Genomic DNA, 18,669 nt, shown 5'->3' with positions numbered 1-18,669 from the left:
GTGCTAAACTGTCAATAAGACATGTTCCACTTGTGCATCTTGTATGCCATGTGCAGAACAGTCATCTTTTTCATAGACAATGATTATGCCAAGACATGAGAGAAGAGTGGGAGAAGGCATTTGGCAGAGCTAATTAGGAGGAAACATTTGGAAACAGTGTTGGGTAAATATTGCATAATTAAAATTAGTTTTACTCTCTCCACACTACCGAAATTCCCTATTTCATGTAATTTTTCATACGCAAAACAATAATTATTAATTTCAGTGTAGAAAAAATTATAAGTAAAATAAAAGATTATCATTTGGTGGTACTGACCATGTACGAAAAATAAAGGGATCGTACCTGAACAAGTTCTATGGAAAACATGCTACACGACAACCTAATGGTACAAAAGTAAATGTATATTTTCTGTCTCATTCTGCTCTCAACTCAAGAATCTAATTACAATATATATAAAAAGAACTCCAAAAGATTTTTGTTATTAGTGAATGAGAGAGAGAGAGAGAATTAGGTCTCAGTGTGCAAACTCGTCTGCATTTAGAGCATATTATGTTGTGTAACATTGGCAAAAAGATTAAGATGGTTTGAACATGTATTAGTTACGGGTATTATTTATTAGTAAATTGTACACAACGATACGAGTCCACATTGTCAAGAAATTAAGTGCAACTTGTATTTTTACAGCAACAATAATATTATCAAACTGCAATAAAAATAAAGAATTTGAAATCACATTTTAGTTGATGCGCATGAGCGTGTACGTACATGTGTGTGAGAGAGAGAGATGAAACAAAATTTTGTCAGTGTACAAGACCATATTTATTCAGGGTGGTTTTTATTTTGTAGCTTTTGCAAAGAGAAAAATCCCCACTATTTTCGTGGGGATACTGTGATAAACCTCATGTATTACGACCCTACCATATTCCATTATCAATAAACACAGCTAAATCAACAATTCATTCTTGTATTAATTATGATGTACATTGTGACAACAACCACATGGCTATGCAGCATTATTTACACAGTAATTAAACATGATTAGCGCTTTGGTTATCCAGTTAAAACCAGACTGAGGGCAAGAATGGACAGAAGAGATCAAATCAGCTTGGCTGCCAGTAGGGAAATGAGGCTCTCTTTAGGGAAATGAAAATCTGTCAATGTGCTATTGAAGCTGTTTTCCATACAGCAGATGTTGTAAGGACAAGTGATCATATGCATTACTTGTTATTCGAACTTGCCAATAAAGATAATAGTGTGCTATATCGTAGAACAGATTTGCAATAAATGTTAATTATTTCCAAGTCAAAACAGAACAAGCACTTAAAAGATAGTATATGTATATATATGAACTGATTTAACGGAGTTCGTGACTTTCAAATTGATGATGGAAAATTACAAGGTTTTTATATTTTATGTTTGTATGATTACAATGAAACAAAAAGACTAGTTGATCGTTGGTTTGTGGTCTTCACTTTAGCATGTACCGAGATGTAATTTGTGTTGGATAAGAAAACATCAAAGGGCTTCCGAACTTGTTTTAAAATGTATGTGGTGTTTTGTTACGGTGATAGACTTAATAAGGCTAACTAATTAACGACAATACTTAGAGGCATGGTTTGTGAATTTCTTTGTCCATTTGTTAATAAACACCAGTAGATATTGTAATGACAATAAGAGAGATTATGCACATGTGCACCCACAGGATTTTTTATGGTGGGGAGGGGCAGTCAGTCATGGCCAGGAGAGTTGGTATAAAGTAGTCTGAAAATAAAGCTGATATTTACTAAGTATTTTGAACTGAATCTTGTGACATATTTTCAGCTTCATGTGCATGATTAAACTTATAGGAATTTATGAATACATATCTATAAATGTTTATAGTATGATTTTTGGTGGGGGGGGAATCATGTGACCACTGCCCTTTGACCTATGCTGCAGGCGCACATGCTTATTAATCAATCTTTGTATTTTCTCACCAACAATTATTAATTTTTGCGAAAAACAAAATGGCAATACAGTATATTTTTATATCTTTTTTGCAAACATAAATCTTCTTAGTAGAAATTTTGCATCTGATAATTTAATGAGTTTTTTTTTATAGAAAAATGCAAAGTGATATTACGAAAAATTAAAGGGTACAAAAAAAATACATGAAATACGGTATCTTTTAATAGTAGCAATAATTTACCCACCATTACTGAGTAGCTGAATTATGATGTGTTAAACTGACCAAAAACTGAGAAAAATGAAATATACTTACCATCTGAGGAAGAGATCAACTTTATAGAATGTTAGTTCCCTCTGGACCACATGTTGTGCCACAACTGCGGGTCATGGAGAGTTTTATTTTTAAGGCTATTTCTGCCGGCCTGATATGAGGAAAATTAATTTAAAGGTTCTTCTATTTAAAGAATGGCAGCCAAATTTCATGGTAGATTGGCATCATTTATCCAAATCTAAAAGCCCTCTATGACAGAATTGATTGAATGGCTGTGCTTTGTTGTGCTAACAAGCAGATGTTGAATGAGGAATAAGATAGGTTGGAACTGCAAAGATCCTGCTTCATGATGTCAACCAGGGAAGAATGATAATAGATAGTCCCATGAGGAAGTGATGGCTCAAATTATGTTGAATATTTATGAGAAAGAACCAATGGTGGATTGGTATAATGCATACTAATTAGAATACCCTGTATACCACAGAATGATTTCTAAGTTGAAAAAGACAGTTGGTTTTTTGAATTGTCTTAAGTCTTTTCTATTGTTAGTGATAGTGGTCAAATCTGATGATGCAGATGCATCATTTATATAAAATTTAAAGCCTTTTATGTCTAGAGGTTTTGTCAAAATTCGTCCTATTTCTGCCAGGCCTGGTAGGAGGAAAAGTAATTTAAAGGTTCTTCTATAGTTAGAATGGCAGCCATATTTCAAGGTGGACTGGCATCACTTATCCAAATCTAAAAGCCCTCTATGACAGAATTGACTTTTTCTCCCAAATTTGGTCAAATTTTATTAAGCACTTTTAGAGAAGCCTCTTAAATGTTGATCTCTTTTTAGTAACAGCGGCCTTATTTGATGGCAGATTGGCATCATCTGTACGAACTTCATCACTCTTGATGCTGCTGCAGTTGTTGGAAATAAGCTAAGCTTATGTCTCACCTTAAAACTTCCCTCAACACGTAAACTTAAAATATTTAATTAAAACACAACAAGTACCTGAAGTCTAGCATCAATGGTAAAACTTCCAGCAGTTGGGTTCATACAGGCAACATACTGTGTATTGTGGATGTCTTTCAGTGTCAGTTTGGTCCTATCATACCAATGTCCATGATCAATGTGTTGACGGATCAGAGTGTGTGGTTGTACAGTAAAGTACTTGTCCACCTAAGTGCAAGAAATTATGATCAAGATATATATTAGAACAAAAACAAAATGTCAGGTGAACTGACCTTCTAAAATTGCATATATCAAAAACTCTACTTACAATATAATAAATATACTGTATCTGTCTCTCTGTAAATGTGTGTGTATGTATGTATGTATGTTTGTATGTATATGCAGGGCTGGAAACTTGTCCAATTGGGCAAGTAACTTGAAGGACTGAGCTATCCATGTTAAATACTGATTAGATTAAATATTTTAACAATATCATTACCATTTTCAAACAATTCAACCTTTGTATCAATTCAAGTTATATCTAAAAAAAAATTTTAGTGACAATTTGTTTTTTTTTTTTAAAAATGTGACAGCTACTTTCTGGCATTAATACATTTCACCAACCACTTGCCCCATTTGGACAAATAATAGAGAAAGAGTAGTAGTAGTAGTAAATTTAAAGAATTTTTTTTTTTAATGTAAAAAAACACAGACCAAGCAATGCCATGTACAGTTATTTTCTAAAATCAATATGAGCACTTTTGTTAAGAAATGTAAACAAGCGACTCAAGATCACAAAAGTGGCGTACATCTGCCTAAATGTCAAGTTGGAGTCAGTAGGACACTTCCTGTTGAAATTCATTTCAGCACTGTTGGTTGCTCATGTTATGCATGTTTTTTTATGCTTTGTATTTAGTTCCACACTGGATGCTACATCACAATTATTTATCCAATCTTGACAAGTCTTTACACTTGGATGCTTCAAAACTGTCAAAAATGGTCAAAATATGTTAAGCAGGTTTTCTTTTGCAATGAAGTTGCTTAGATGCTGCTCTATTTTTGGCAACATGATCATATTTAATGCAGATAGGTGCCACCTGTACAAATATGAAATCCCTTCAGGAAAGGATGATCTCTGTTTAATAGTTACTCTAAAGAAGTTTATGGGTTATCAATGTTTTAACAATGGCCATCTCTAATACTGGATCAACATCATTTGCAGAAATTACAGTTATATATACCAGGATGTTTCTGTAAAAGTTGGTCAAATTCTGTTTGCTTTTGAGAAATACTGTTTACAGGTTTTACTATTTTTGTTAATGTTGGCTACAGTTGATGATGAATCATCATCATTTATACAAACTAAGCCTTTTATGAAAGGATCCTTGAAAACAGCAATTGTTGACAGATGTATAATGGTTGACTGGCCATACCCTAAGCTCACCTGGCTTTATGGTCAGATATAAAAACCAAAAATCAGTAATGCAAAATTATATGGATATAACATTGCAACAAGAGGCAAAGTAGGCCTGAGATTGCTCACCTGAAAGTCAAATGCAATGAAAGTTGTTGAAGGCATACAAAATGCTTTCTGACATAAAGATTTCAACATTTTTCAGTAATGGCAGCCATGAAGAAAATAAGATCAGTATAATTTATGAAAACTAGAAAGGCCTCAATTCTGGATTCTTTCTTTTGAACTTTGGTCCAATTATGTATTCTGGATTTTGAGAAGATGTGTTATAGTTGGAAAAATTCTGTTGAGCAATTGTGAGAAACATTTTAAGTTTTGTCTGTTATTTTTAGCAATGCAAATTTTAATGCTGATCCCTGTCATCTGTATAAACGTAACAAAGTCTTCTTGGAATGAAGCTTTCTGTCAAATCTGGCCAAATTCTGTTCAGTAGTTTTTGAGAAGTTACAAAAGGTTTCTCTGTATTTAATGGCAGGGACATATCTTATAGTTGATTGGCATCATTCTTTTCTCATTGAGGAAATACATTCTGCCAAGTTTGGTCAAAATTTTCAGTTGTTTGCAAGTTGTTTTCAAGTTTGCATAGGCAATCATGCCTGAATGCTGTCAAATTCGTTCCAATACTGTGGAGCAGTTTTAAGAATGTACTTTTTTAAATTTCGATATTTGACAATGGTGGTCATATTTAATCAAGGACATGCATAATATGTAGAAATTGTAAAGTTGTTTTTTTCTTTACTTAAATGCTCAATTTCAAAGTTGGTTAAATGTGGTTTTTAAGGAAAAGTTATTTTATTATTAGTGTCCAATTCTGATGGTGGATCAGCATCACTTGTAAACAATTGCTTTCTGTCAAATGTGGTCCAAGTGCGCTAAGCAGTTTTTGAAAAAGAAGCAATTTGAAGGCTTTTCTATAGTAATGATGCAACATTTGATGGCAGACAGGCATTATTTGTACTAAGTGAAAGAACTCAACGCCAGGATGCTTTCTGTCAAATTTTGTCTCAACAGATTTCGAGAAGCTGTTTAAAGGCTTTTCCGTTTTTAATAAAAACAGCCGCATTGGCTGGCAGATTGGCATGATTTGTAATAAAATATGAAAGGCTTTCTTGTCAGGATGATCTAAGTCAAGTCTGGATGAAACTAGTCCTGCATGTTTTGAAAAAAAAGAAGAAAAAATTGGTAATTGCTGATGGACAATAGAAACTGCATGATATATGAAGAGACATAATATAGGCTCACTCTGCCTTTACAACCAGGTGAACTAAACATTTGATTACATGACATGTGGATTTTGCCTAATAAAAAATGTAAAATTATAATAAAAAAATAATAAAAAAAATAAAATAGGCTCATTTAAATATACCCCTATTTCTCCTAAACCCCACCCCTACCCAATGATAGTGAGGAGTTTACAATAATAATTTTAAAAAAATATAAAATAAAATGGCATAACTCATTTTATAATAGTCATATTGTAATGACTGATTAACATGCACGCCTGTGGATGATGACCATAATATGTAATAACTTTCAGAGAAATATAGTAAAAACTTGATAAGTATTTTTTTTTTTTAGTCGTATTATAATGACTGGTCAACATGCACACCTTTTGTTGATGACCATAAAATATATCAACTTTCAAAGAAATCCAGTAATAACTGTACAAGTAGCTGCAGTCACAAAATTTGGCCATATATTGTATCACATTTTTGGCACAAAAGGGCAATAACCTGCAAAATTAGATCAAGACAATACTGGGGTGGGCAAAATATGGCAAGCAGGCTGGATTCATACTGTGACTGGGTTTTATCCATTAATTTATATCATAGGGTGTGGCTTTAGAAATCACTTATCCAGCCCATGCCCTAATAAGGCTGCCCATGCTTGCCATAATATGTACCAAATTTCACAACAATTCATTAAATTCCAAGTTGAACACAAAAGATCAGTCTTGCAATGCAAGCACCTGCTGGACAAACCTACAAACTTGGAAAGGCTTCATCCAAAAAACCACCCCTAATATAAACAATAATTTAAATGTCATTAAAATCTAATTAAGTCTGCAAACGCATCTTTGTGCTTAACAATTTGTATGTGTCTATGCAAAAAATGTCTGTGTGTAATCGTACTAAAGTATTAAAACAGATTTTGGATGTTTGTCATGGCTAAAAAATGATGCTAGCAAGCTAGCATTTTGTAGGTTACAATGCTGATATTGCTATTAAAATTTAAAAAAAAAATAAACAAGAAGTTTCTTCATGGTGACCTTTTTTGTATTCAAATCTATGGATATATGCTAACAGATACTGAAATGAGACTGCTTCTTACTAGCTGAAAATATCAGAACTATCAAAATGGTGGAAGCAGCGAAGAAAATTAATTTCAAACCCTGGATGTATGGATGGACAGCAAGAAATCAATATGTCTCCTTCTACTATTACTGGATTAAAATTACAATCTAAAACACGTAATCTCTAAGCAAAACAATCATTTAATGCAGGTGTCAATTAACATTTAAGCAGCCTACCTACTTGCATTTGATTATATAAAATTTTCAAAGTCTGAATATTAAAAGCATATGACCCCTGACTAAGAGTCTATTTTAAGCAGTGTAAATACCTGGAGTGCTTGTTTAAAACAATATCTGAAGTATAACAGAAGGTAAATAAATTTATAATTGCCAACATCCAAATAATTATCATACGACTAAACTGTATTCTTTTACTATACACACAAAATATACAATATGAATCTGTCTAAAAGAACTTTCATATAAATATCTAACTAATAATAACTACCTCTGGCATGTTCATATCATCCACAAAGTAGATTAATTTGCGAGCTCCAGGTGGTCCATAATTACGTCCAGCTTTCTTCTCCAGTGGTTTCTCCAGAACTCGCTGTAGCATTTCAGAGGTTGTGTAGAAGTTGAATGGGACATTTGTCACCATGAAATTATCTGACAGGCTCTTAAGCTTGCCTTGCATCAGGACAGTTTTTCCCGAACCAGCAGTTCCCACCAGCATGACCGGACGCTTCTTCTCAATCAACATATCCAGGAACCATTTGAGCCGAGTTGTCTCAGATGTGTGAACCAGGGTAGCCTAAAATATAAATATCATTTCACAGTTTCAATTATGAAAAAATTAGATCTAAGAGAAGAAGACACTTTTGCTGAAATAATTTCCGTCAATTTGGGAGCAACTCAAATTGAAATCAAGATACTAAATCTGCCTTTGTATATTCTTCACCGAGACATGAGATGTTCATAAGCCTTGTGGACAAGAATGTCCAATTGATCTCTTGGTTCACAGCACATAAACATCCTGTGATACACCTATGCCAGAATGTGATAAACTGTTAAAGTGTAATAGCTCAAATATAAAGAACACAAAATGATGCACAATCCAAGTTGAGTTAGTGATGAATAGATACAGTCCTTTTGGTAGGAAAGGAAACTGCTATACCATGAAACAAATCATTTAATATTTTCATCTTTTCAGAACAACACCGGATTTCCAACAAACAAATTCACATATATTTTGCCATGCCTAATGTGGTGACTGAAATCTAAAATACTGGCCAGTGACCTTGATCTCAAAAAAAGATTAAGATCACATGCTACTATTTAGGTTTCAATCACCACAGTAGCTGGGGGCAAAAGATAAGTGAATTTGCTTGTTGGAAAAATAATGTTATGTTGGAATGATAATGAATGTACAGTATATAAATAAACTGTTTGTAAATTATTGATGATTAATTATAAACCTACCTGTAAAGGCACGTCAGGATCCAATTCAAACTTCTCCACTCTCTTTGTCCATGGCTCAAATTTTTTGGTTTCGGGATCAATGAAGTAGTCAAACACTGTGCCTTGTGCTGGAAATTTTATTGTTTTGAACTCTGTTGTCCACCATTTGGTGAATTCAGACCGGTAGTCAACCAGCTTAAAAAACACACAAAAATAAGATTATTCTTCAAAAGGCACACCACAAGCCAAAGGTTTTTGATAAGGCATCTGATACCTGATCATTTACAGCTATATATGGTCTTAATGTAACCTTTCATGTGACCAGTTTTAATCAATTTATTATTCTGTTTATTGTCTGTATGTAACTGATTTTACAGCATACAGGCACTCAAAGACCATAAAACATGAGACAGATTCCCTCTGGGTGCACAAGAGATGGAGACAGGTCTTTCTAAAGCCCTCGATAGTTCATTCTAAGCATCTTTTGTTTTCAAAAAGAAGCAAAAGGAAATCAGCAATGGAAGTCAGAGGGACAGCTAGAATCAACATATATCCCAATGCACTAGCCATGGAAGATTCTCCACCTAGCATCACAGTCCATGGATGCTGAAGCTCTCCTGGTCTAAATGATACAATTGGCAACCCAGTCCAAAAACCTGTTCCGGAAAATAGATTGCTTAAGATGAGCCAAGTGTGAAAATGTAGAATATGAGGGCTGTTGTGTAGGAGGAAGCCTGTGTTGCAACAGAAGATCCCTCTGGTGAGGTAGAGACCTGGTTTGATCTAACAACAGGTCTACAAGATCCCTGGGCCATGATTTTTAGAGCCACAGTGGGATTATGAGAATCATATCAGCAGTCGAAGTTCCATCTCTTGGAGAACTTGAGATAGCAGTAAAAATGGTGGAATGTCATACATGAACAGACAATCCCACTGAAAGCTGAATGTTCACTGCCCATGCTCTCTGTTCCAGGACTGGGGAAACAAAAGGGAAGTCCATTGCTGAGCCTGGTTTCAAACAAATCCACCAAAGGCTTTCCCCGCTGGAGTGAAAAAGGACTGTTACTGAGCAGTGTAGAGGTCATTCCATGGGTTGTTTAGTTGCTAAGTACAAACTTGTTGAGCAGGAAATCTGCAAGGCTATCCAGAGAAAGCTCATCATGTATGTATACCATGACATATTCCACCTTAAGCTGCAACAGGATAACCACTATGCAGCTTTCCATGTATATATACATACCCAGGCCTTCACTACACTGGTGCTAAGCAGATAATATAGTACAGGTGAGCCAATCTTTGCAATAGCATAATGTAACATATAGATCTTTACCAACCACACAAAGTTGGTGGCATTCTTTTGGCCACCTCCCAGCTCTCCTGGTGCACATAGGTATCGCATAAAGGTATTGACAGGCAGGTGTTTCTTTTTCAGACTGACTACCAATGTCAGTATGACTTTCCAGTCGAGATGTGGCCATAAAAGACATATAAGGTGGCTGCCATGGTGGCCAGATTGGATGTCAAATCAGTACTAACTATATGTCACAAGTCTTTTGATGAAAACCTCATCTTAATATGACCAGGAGAAGGGAGATAAGATTTTAAAGATTAACAAAAGTTTATCAGGTTCTTTAATTCACTCAAACTTAAACTAGCAACACTTGCCCCCCTCCCCAGTTTACTGACTGGAAACCAAACAAAAATGTAATGTCAGCTTCAAAAACTTTGACCAATCTGCTTTTGACCTCAAAATCAATAGGGAACTGACCTTGCCCAAGCGAAGTCTACCAATGAAATTGAACGAAACTTGGGCCAAGAAGAATTGATTTGTCATGCAGAAAGTCAAAATGCATTTTCAGTCCCAGTGAACATGACTCTGAATATAGCAGCACCAAAATCAACAGAGGGTTCTGCATTAAAAAATAAATACGACTCCTACAAAGCTGGAGGGGAAAAAAGCATACTAAAGTTATGTTGCAGAAACCACTCTATTGATGGATGGACAGTATATATGTATACAGTAGTATTTCACAACATGTATGCACAACTGTGGCTATACAGTGCCAGCTAAATGTATAGCTTGATTAAACACGCTATTGCTATATACCTCTCACCTTCTGTCAGGGGATAAAAACAATACTCTGAAATTAACAACTTTTATATTAAAAAAGATTAAGACATAATAAAACGATGTGGAGGAAACATTTACATAATGCACATTAACTATCAAAAATGATAATTTCTGTTCCATAAGTGCTGTTAAATATTATTTGTTTTTTTTTTAAAGTTCTTGTTTTGTTACAGTTGCCAATACAAAAAGCACAACCAGACTGCATTTCTGCCACGATACTTAGTCACACACATATCCATTATTAAGTTTTGAAACAACAATGAATATTTTAACTTTGTTATTACACTATAAAACAAATGAAATGAATAAGCTTCAACTACACATCCAGTATATGCTTGTTTTCTGAAATTAGAAAAAGGAGCTGTGAGCCAACAAAAAGCTGATTGTCATGGCATTTTTACCTTTAGCGTTTATATCGCTCACTCATATTCAGCAACAAAATAAAACATCAAGGATGAAGATCTGCTGGTGCAATAAATGATGATAATTTGACAATATAAGACACTGACTATGATATGCATGACTATATGATTGGGAGTGAGGGCACATCATAGTGTTATAACAATCAGTACTGTGCAGTTTCAGCAAGAAAATTGTAGGCCAAGTTTTCATAAGTATAAACACACAGATGGCTGCACACAATGATGCTGTTGCACACCTTACGAGTCTAATTGCTTTAATCATATTATTTACTTGTATGCCTGTATCCTTATTGAGCAAATCCTGGTACAATATTGTGCTTGTGTTTTTCAAACTCTGTTGACTGCCATTTCATTTCCTTGAAGAGTGACAGTCCCCAAGGAATGCCAAAGTTGGGTGAACGGTGCCATTTCTTTCAAGAGACAAAATATGCCTATCATATTTAGTCTAACATAACTCAACATATTTGTTTCAATAAAGAAACTGAACTTGTACTTCAACTAAATATGACATTCCTTGACTACCACTGCTCTTAAGCTACCTGAAATGGCAGCCCATATAGCAAAACTTTACAGGAGCGAAACAGGTTATTTCTTGGAAATAAGGCATAAAGGCAGACATGACTCATGAAAATGTGTTTCCAATCCATTTTTGTGCATCATTATGTCCGCATAAATTTTTGTGTGAAAAATAGCTAAATTTAAATAGGATTTTCACAACTAAGCATGTCAACAACCCTGGATATCTAAAAGAAAGATAGTGGAGACCACTCTAACCTAAAACGAATGATCCAATCATGACAACAACATCAAACCTGGTCTTGGAAAGTAACTCCACCAAAGGCCCAGACAGCAGCAAAGACAAAGTAGAGTTCATACAGTTCCTTTGGACAATCAGCAGGTGTGTTCTCTGGTGTAAGCAGACATTCCAGAAGATAGCAGAGAACCTGGATATGGCTGATGTCAGTTATCGGGGTGATTTTCTTGAATCTCACACGCATTGCATCAAGACATAATGGGATGTACTTGTCAAACAAAATCAGCAGATTGGCTCTCTCAGACTGAACTTCTCTTGTATCAATCCAACTTTGCACAAACCTTGCAATGAGATAAATTAATTATTCATCTTTTCTTCCAATAAATTATGTTAGTTCTAAATTATAAGAAAATTATGAACAATGCAACCACAATATAGTCTAGAAATGGTTTTGCAGGGCACTTAAAACTATAAAAGACAAACACTAAGGAGCTGAGACTAAATGATAAATAAAAACATGTTAGTATTTTTCAAAACAAACAACTACTTGAGGAAATTCTCAACATAACATGTAATGATATCAATAATGATTTCTGGACACACCATGTAATGATATCAATAATAATTTCTGGACACACCGTGTAATGATATCAATAATGATTTCTGGACACACCATGTAATGATATCAATAAACTGTCCTGAATAGGGGGAAAACAATGCTGCTTGTAGAGGATAAATGCTTCCATGCACACAATTTCTTAAACTAATCCATTACATACTGTTTGCATAAACTTGTTCTAAAGAATTATCTGGCTTGCTTAGATACCAGGTAAGTAAAATGAGCATAAAATGCATCAAACACACAACAATACAACCTCACAATAAGGCCTTTTATTATATAACAGATCCTGTAGTAAGGCAATTACGGTCATGAATCCAATTGCAAGATACTGTAGTAAAATTCAACGTACACCACTCCCTCGATAACTCGTGCTCTGATGCAGGGCTAGGTATGGATGCCATTTTTTAACCAGAAAATACCAAAAAATTGATCCCTATTTGTTGAACTTAAGAAAATCGCACTAAATTGCTTACTGAAAGTTTGATATATCATAAATTTTATCATCAAAAAGTGGTAGATGGGACCTGGAAACTTTAATCAACATTAAGAAATTATCAACTTTTAACAAGAAGTCATATTTTTTGTTACATTTTCTTTCCAAACAACATTCTTATTATACTGTAAATAATGATTTTCAAAAAAAATTGATCAAAGAAAATGTCACTTAAAACAAGTGGAGGCAGAACATTAATAAATAAATACCAAAATAATAATTTTTTATCAAGTGAAATTTGTTTTTAGTTTTATCTTTTAGTCTCTTTTAAGTGTAATAATCATAAATACAATGTGTCCAATCATATTCAAATGTAAATGTGTCAATCTACCTTAACATCTAATATATATCCATCAGTGTTTCTTGGAGAACCTAATTAAGTGCTGTGTTTCTGATATCTTTGTTGTATTGTTGTACTGAAGTAAAAGCTGACCTCCTTTGTCTTATCACATTAGCTGTGTCTTTTGCATCAAATAAAGGAGGTGGAATAAAAGAAAAGTTAAAAGGCAAGCAAATCCTACAAGCTTAATATCTTGGAGTCACAGTCATTATGTCAGGTGAACTCATTTCAGTTGATCGATCAAATACTGTTATAAATGTTATCTGTGTACATAATAAAATCAAACTACCTTAAATTAGCCTGCTCATCCATAAATACGATTAAAGATAGCAAGACAACCAAGCGCAATGAATACTTCATAAAATAAAGATCTTTATTCCCCAGATATGAACCACTGTGGAGAAATGAGCTTCAGAGACTTCCTGAATTGACACCTAGAAATATCTTCAAGGATGATAAGAAGTTTCACCATCACTTGCAATGAAATCCTGGCATCAATATTTTACCAATGGAACAATACAAAAATTGAGTTTAAACACAGACAATTGTCTCATGAAATAAATGTCGTGAAGAAAAAAAAAGTTGTTTGGTGGTGTATCTACAGCTGGTCTGGTTCCTTGCTTCACAGACTCCTTGCTTTGCACTCAACTACTGCAACCCACTAAGAGAATCAGACTTATCAACAACAACAAAAAGCAGTGACATAATACACAAATGTTTTTGCGTACACTTGATGGTTGTTGACACCAGCAGAAATAAAGTTAACATCTCTTTCAGATGTTGGGCATTTTGAAAATAAATGTAATATATACAGAATAACGAACAACTTTATTAGAAAATGTGCGTTACTGACAATTATTCTCATCGAGATCAAAACAAGGATTGTTATTAAACAACCCAGTTCCCACAACCCGCAGTTTTCTCGATGTCTGGCATCACTTATTTTGGAGGGGAGGTCCCTTGGTAACTTAGAGTGCGGTCAATGTTACCCTGTTGTGTGCGAGTTATCTAGAATAGGTGTGTGAAGTACTTATATGATGGTCTCAATATGAAGTGGTATACTCTATGGCTACCATAGACAGAGTTTTAAGGGAGTACTGTATTTGCTTAACACACACTTGTGGAAAGAGCATATTTATTAAATTCTTCCGGTGTAAACAAAACATTCTTTTCTGAACAGTTTGCTATTATCTTAAATATGACCACCTAATTGTTACTGAACACATGGTATTGTCAGCTATATGAAAAGACAAAATGTGAGTTTTTTTCTTTACGACTTTGGTGCGCACTCCAAAATATGAAGTATGCAATTCAAGAATGACTACGTAATTGTTACAGCATACACGGAAGAGGTTTTCTTTCTTGAAAATTGTCACATATATGAGAAAACAAAATGTGCTTTAATTTCAAAACAAATGTGGTGAGCTCTCCAAAATATGGAGTATGCAATTCTAGAATGCTCATAAAACTTACGGGTTCCATCCCAAGTCTCCAGGGTTAATGAACAAGATCCCAGCACGTGAAACAGTGGCTGGAGTGGCTGTTTTCAGATGGCTAATTTCAAACAATAACCTCATTGAAGGTGTCAGAGTGATGCGTTCATTACTGGCAAGTGTCAGGACCTTGTTGTCATCCATGACAGTGTTCAGTGACTCAATCCACATTGGATCTATGTCTCCATCCAGAACAATCCACTTGGGACCATCCCCAGAGAGATTCGCTAAATCTCTCATGACCACAGAGAAGAGTCCTAAAGATATTTAAAAAATTCTTTTTTTTTTCAACATCTATATGCATGCCACTACTGCAACATTACATAAGTAGCAAATCATATATGAATGATAAACTGCATAGATGAAGTCCAAATAAAGTTTCTGCTCTGTTTTCTTCAATCTCAAAAAAGAAAATGTGCCATGTCAAATAAAAACGTCCCTAATGGGAGTATGTAATGCTTCACTCATCATGCAAGCTCTAAATGGACTCCAATGGGATTAAAATTTTAAACCATTTGTCTAACATTCAATAAGCATGGTTCAACATGTACTTTCAAGGTGGGTGGTAGAAACAATTTAAATTATGCAATACTTACCTACCGCTATTGTGTAGCTAATCTATTTTCATGCTGAAAACTCACCATCCATTCAATGTGAATTCATCCTCCCACAGAATGGAGAAAAGTCATAATGACTTTTTACACACCAATATCGCATGGTCATGCACAGAAGGTAGATATTACCTGTTATCTTTTTCACAGAAGATGATCACATAAGACATCAGAGCAGGGTGGGTAGAGGGAATTCAGCAATAGTGGCTGGTAAATATTGCATAATTAAAACTAGTTTTACCTCCCCAAAAACTACATTTTAATAGCAGCAATAACTGATCCTGCTGCTAATGAATAGCTGAGTTTTCAGTTACATGGGTAGGCTGATGATTTGTCAAACATGGAAACTGAGTAGTACTCGCCATAAAGGGATCTGTCCATCTATAGAAGGTTGATGTCTCTCTGAGCCACATGTTGTGCCATAACAATGGGCTCCAGAGAGAAACTAAAACATGAGATGTCTTGCAGTGCTCTACTAACTAATGGGAGGGAGCAACCCGTGGTTGTGGTGCTCCACTTCCTTAATGGGAACGCATAAACTAATGGCACTGTGCCAACCTATCTAAAAAAGGGTACAACCTGCTGTTGCAGTGCTCAACCTCCTTAATGGGAGCTTGCAACCTGCTGTAAACTGTTAACAGCCAGCGTCAATAGATAAGGTGTAAATCTGACATCTTTGTCTTGCAGAATCTAGAAAAAGTAGGAACACAGTCTGAGTGTGACGTTTTGAAAGGAAGCATTGCTCAATGGTTCACACCAGGTTTGCTTCATGTCTACGAAGTGCAAGAAAGATTCCATGTGGGCATAAGAGAGCAGGCGACAGATCTCTCTAGAGCTAAATTAATTAATAAGATCAGCAAGGTGCAAATCTGAACAGATTCTGTGCCCTGAGAGAATTTAAGTGTGTTGAAGATGGCAGCTTGACAGCCTGTTTGGTCTTAAAAAAGGAATAAAAGAAAATCAGCAACAGAAATTACAGAGAAGCAGATAGGATCAATGTGTTTCCTACTACACCAATCACAGATGATTCTCCATCTGGCATCAAAGATCTTCTATGTATAAGCTCTCCTGGCCTGAATGATGCCATGGCTACTCAGCACAAAAACTTATTCTGGCAAAGAGATTGCTTGAGACAAGTCAGGCATGAAGGTGGAGAATGTGTGAGCTGTTGAGGAGGAGGAGGGATCTCCAAGCAATGTGATAGGAGATCCCGCATTTAAGATACAGACCTGTGTTGATTTATCAATAGGTCTAGGAGATCACTGAACCATGATTATCAGGGTCCCAGTGGGGCAGTGAGGATGGGCTGAGCAGTGCAAGTTTTTATTTTTTGCAGAACTTGTGGTAGCAGTCAGAAAAATGTGATGGCGTAAGTAGAAGATGAATGCATCTACTGCCCATGCTCTCTGATCCTGGACAGGAGACACGCGAAAGGGAAGTTTGTTGTTGAGTCTGGTCACAAACAAGTCCAAAAGGGGTCTTCCCCAGAGGGAGAACTGGGACTCTTACTGAGTGGGAAAGAGACCATTCTGCGAGTACTGCTTGGTCTGTTCTGGACAAGCTGTCCATGAATACATTCATCTTGACAGGAATGTGGTGAACTCAGATTGTGACACTCTCTACATCAACCCCTTATTTTCTCTATGCATCCTTGAAATGCTAAAAATATTGCTTTCATTTCTAAGTAGTTAAGTGGAGGGACAATTCAGCCTGAGTCCAAGAACCATGGAGAATTATGTCCTTGCCTACAAATGAGCACCCTAACTGCAATCTGACACATCAACGAATAGATAGTAGAAGGGATTGGGTGAATGTATGAGAACCCCCACCAGGAAACTGTCTCAAAATTCATTCACCAAAGCAAATAGTGGTGAAAATCCAGTCCTAGAGGGATCGGTGTTATGGATAATCTCTGTGTAGTTTCCACCTTGCGAGGAGGAACTGTAGAGGATACAATATGGAGACATCCTAAAGGAACCAAATTGGCAGTGATGCTCAAGGTTCTGCGTACGGAAAAATAAAGGCAGACACATAACATACTTTTGCTTGTAGGAAAGCCAGGATATGATCTACCTGATTCAAAGGAACCCGGACAAGTTCTGGTTCCTTAACAAGTTCATCCACACATCAACACCTTCCTGACATAGAACAAGTTCCAACTTCTTGAAATTGGATAGGAGACCCATGTGAGTTACAGTGGAACACGAGTGGAACAGATCCTGATGAAGGGACTAAACTTGGAAATTGTGAATCAGCCAATCATCGAAAATAATGGAGAAGCAATGTTCCCAGTATCTGGATGTAGGCCATTACCACTCCCATGATCTGGATGAAGACTTGGTCCAGAAGAGATTCTGAAGAGTGGAACCTAGAACCTAAAATCTTCCTGGTCTAGGCAAAAATGAGATATTCGCAATGTGGGGAACAAATTCAGGATGTGCCAGTGGGATTCCTGAAGGCCACTTGAGATGGCTCAATCAAACAAATGAAGAACATTCCAGTTTTAGGAGGATGATCCATCTTAAAGGATTTCTCCGAGAAAAACTGGTTGACCATGGAGAGATTGATTATGATCCAAATTTCCATTTCTTGGGGACTAGGAGTATTCAGGAATAAGAGGGGGACTGTTCAAGACGCTACTGACTTCCTCTTTCTGCAGAATGGTGTGACCTCTTGCCTCAATTTCACCAGAATGGACTGGGAAAAGAAAATGGAGGTCCTTGATAGTGAGGGCTGTTCCCGTATCAGAGTCAATAACCCTTGTTTACTATGGAGAGGACCCAACCATTGCCTGTGATGCTTGACCATGCCCCTGAGAAGATGCCTAGGCCCCTGAGATGATGCCTAGGTGAGCACCTAATGGGACATGTAGGTTGGGGATCAACAGCAGGAGAGAGGTAACTTTGCTAAGGCTGTAAACGCCACCCCACCCCCCATCTTTCCTGTGGTTGGAAAGAAAGTTGGGTTGGAGAATTCCTCTCAGATCTGCAGCAACTTGGATGTCATGGACCTGATCAGTCAGGAGGTGATCTAGAGTGATTTTTGGAGACTGGAATGGGGTTGTGCCTGCGTGAAAAATGTTGCTGATGGCCTGCACAAGTGATTTGCCTGACCTTATTTCCTGCTCAATTGTGATGAACCAAGAGTGAAGATGAAAGATCAATGTTGGTGATCCAGCAAGTCTCGAGAAGTCACAGTAGAACTGAGACCCCCTAAGGGGGTTTTCAGCTTCTGAGGAGCAGCTCTAATAAGGCCTTTACTGTGGGTAAGCAAGACCTTCCTGGAATCCAATGCATAGTCATGACAGATGTGCAGAAAGCCCACTCATAATGCCATGGCAACAGAGAGCACATGCCAAGATGCCTTGGCCACAGCTTGTACCATGCATTGTAATGTGTCTGAATTCAAGGAGGCCTCTC

General features: G+C 36.2%; 1 protein-coding gene across 1 annotated transcript in view; it reads right to left on the bottom strand.

Moving 5' to 3' along the window:
* LOC149775161 (dynein beta chain, ciliary-like) overlaps positions 1–18,669 on the bottom strand; it is a 315,340-nt gene that overhangs the window by 104,926 nt on the left and 191,745 nt on the right. The window contains exons 29-33 of the mRNA XM_089944132.1: positions 14,620–14,896; positions 11,750–12,032; positions 8,406–8,579; positions 7,432–7,737; positions 3,217–3,384 (exon numbers count right to left, since the gene is read on the bottom strand). Of these exons, the coding sequence (XP_089800258.1) occupies positions 3,217–3,384; positions 7,432–7,737; positions 8,406–8,579; positions 11,750–12,032; positions 14,620–14,896 (1,208 nt within the window). The remainder of the gene's footprint in view (positions 1–3,216; positions 3,385–7,431; positions 7,738–8,405; positions 8,580–11,749; positions 12,033–14,619; positions 14,897–18,669) is intronic.

This window comes from Sinohyriopsis cumingii, chromosome 19 (assembly GCF_028554795.1).
Source record: "Sinohyriopsis cumingii isolate HCF-2022 chromosome 19, ASM2855479v2, whole genome shotgun sequence".
In the NCBI taxonomy this organism is placed as follows: Eukaryota; Metazoa; Mollusca; class Bivalvia; order Unionida; family Unionidae; genus Sinohyriopsis; species Sinohyriopsis cumingii.
Note: the sequence above shows the minus strand (reverse complement) of the source record. Positions and strands in the feature narration are given on the sequence as shown.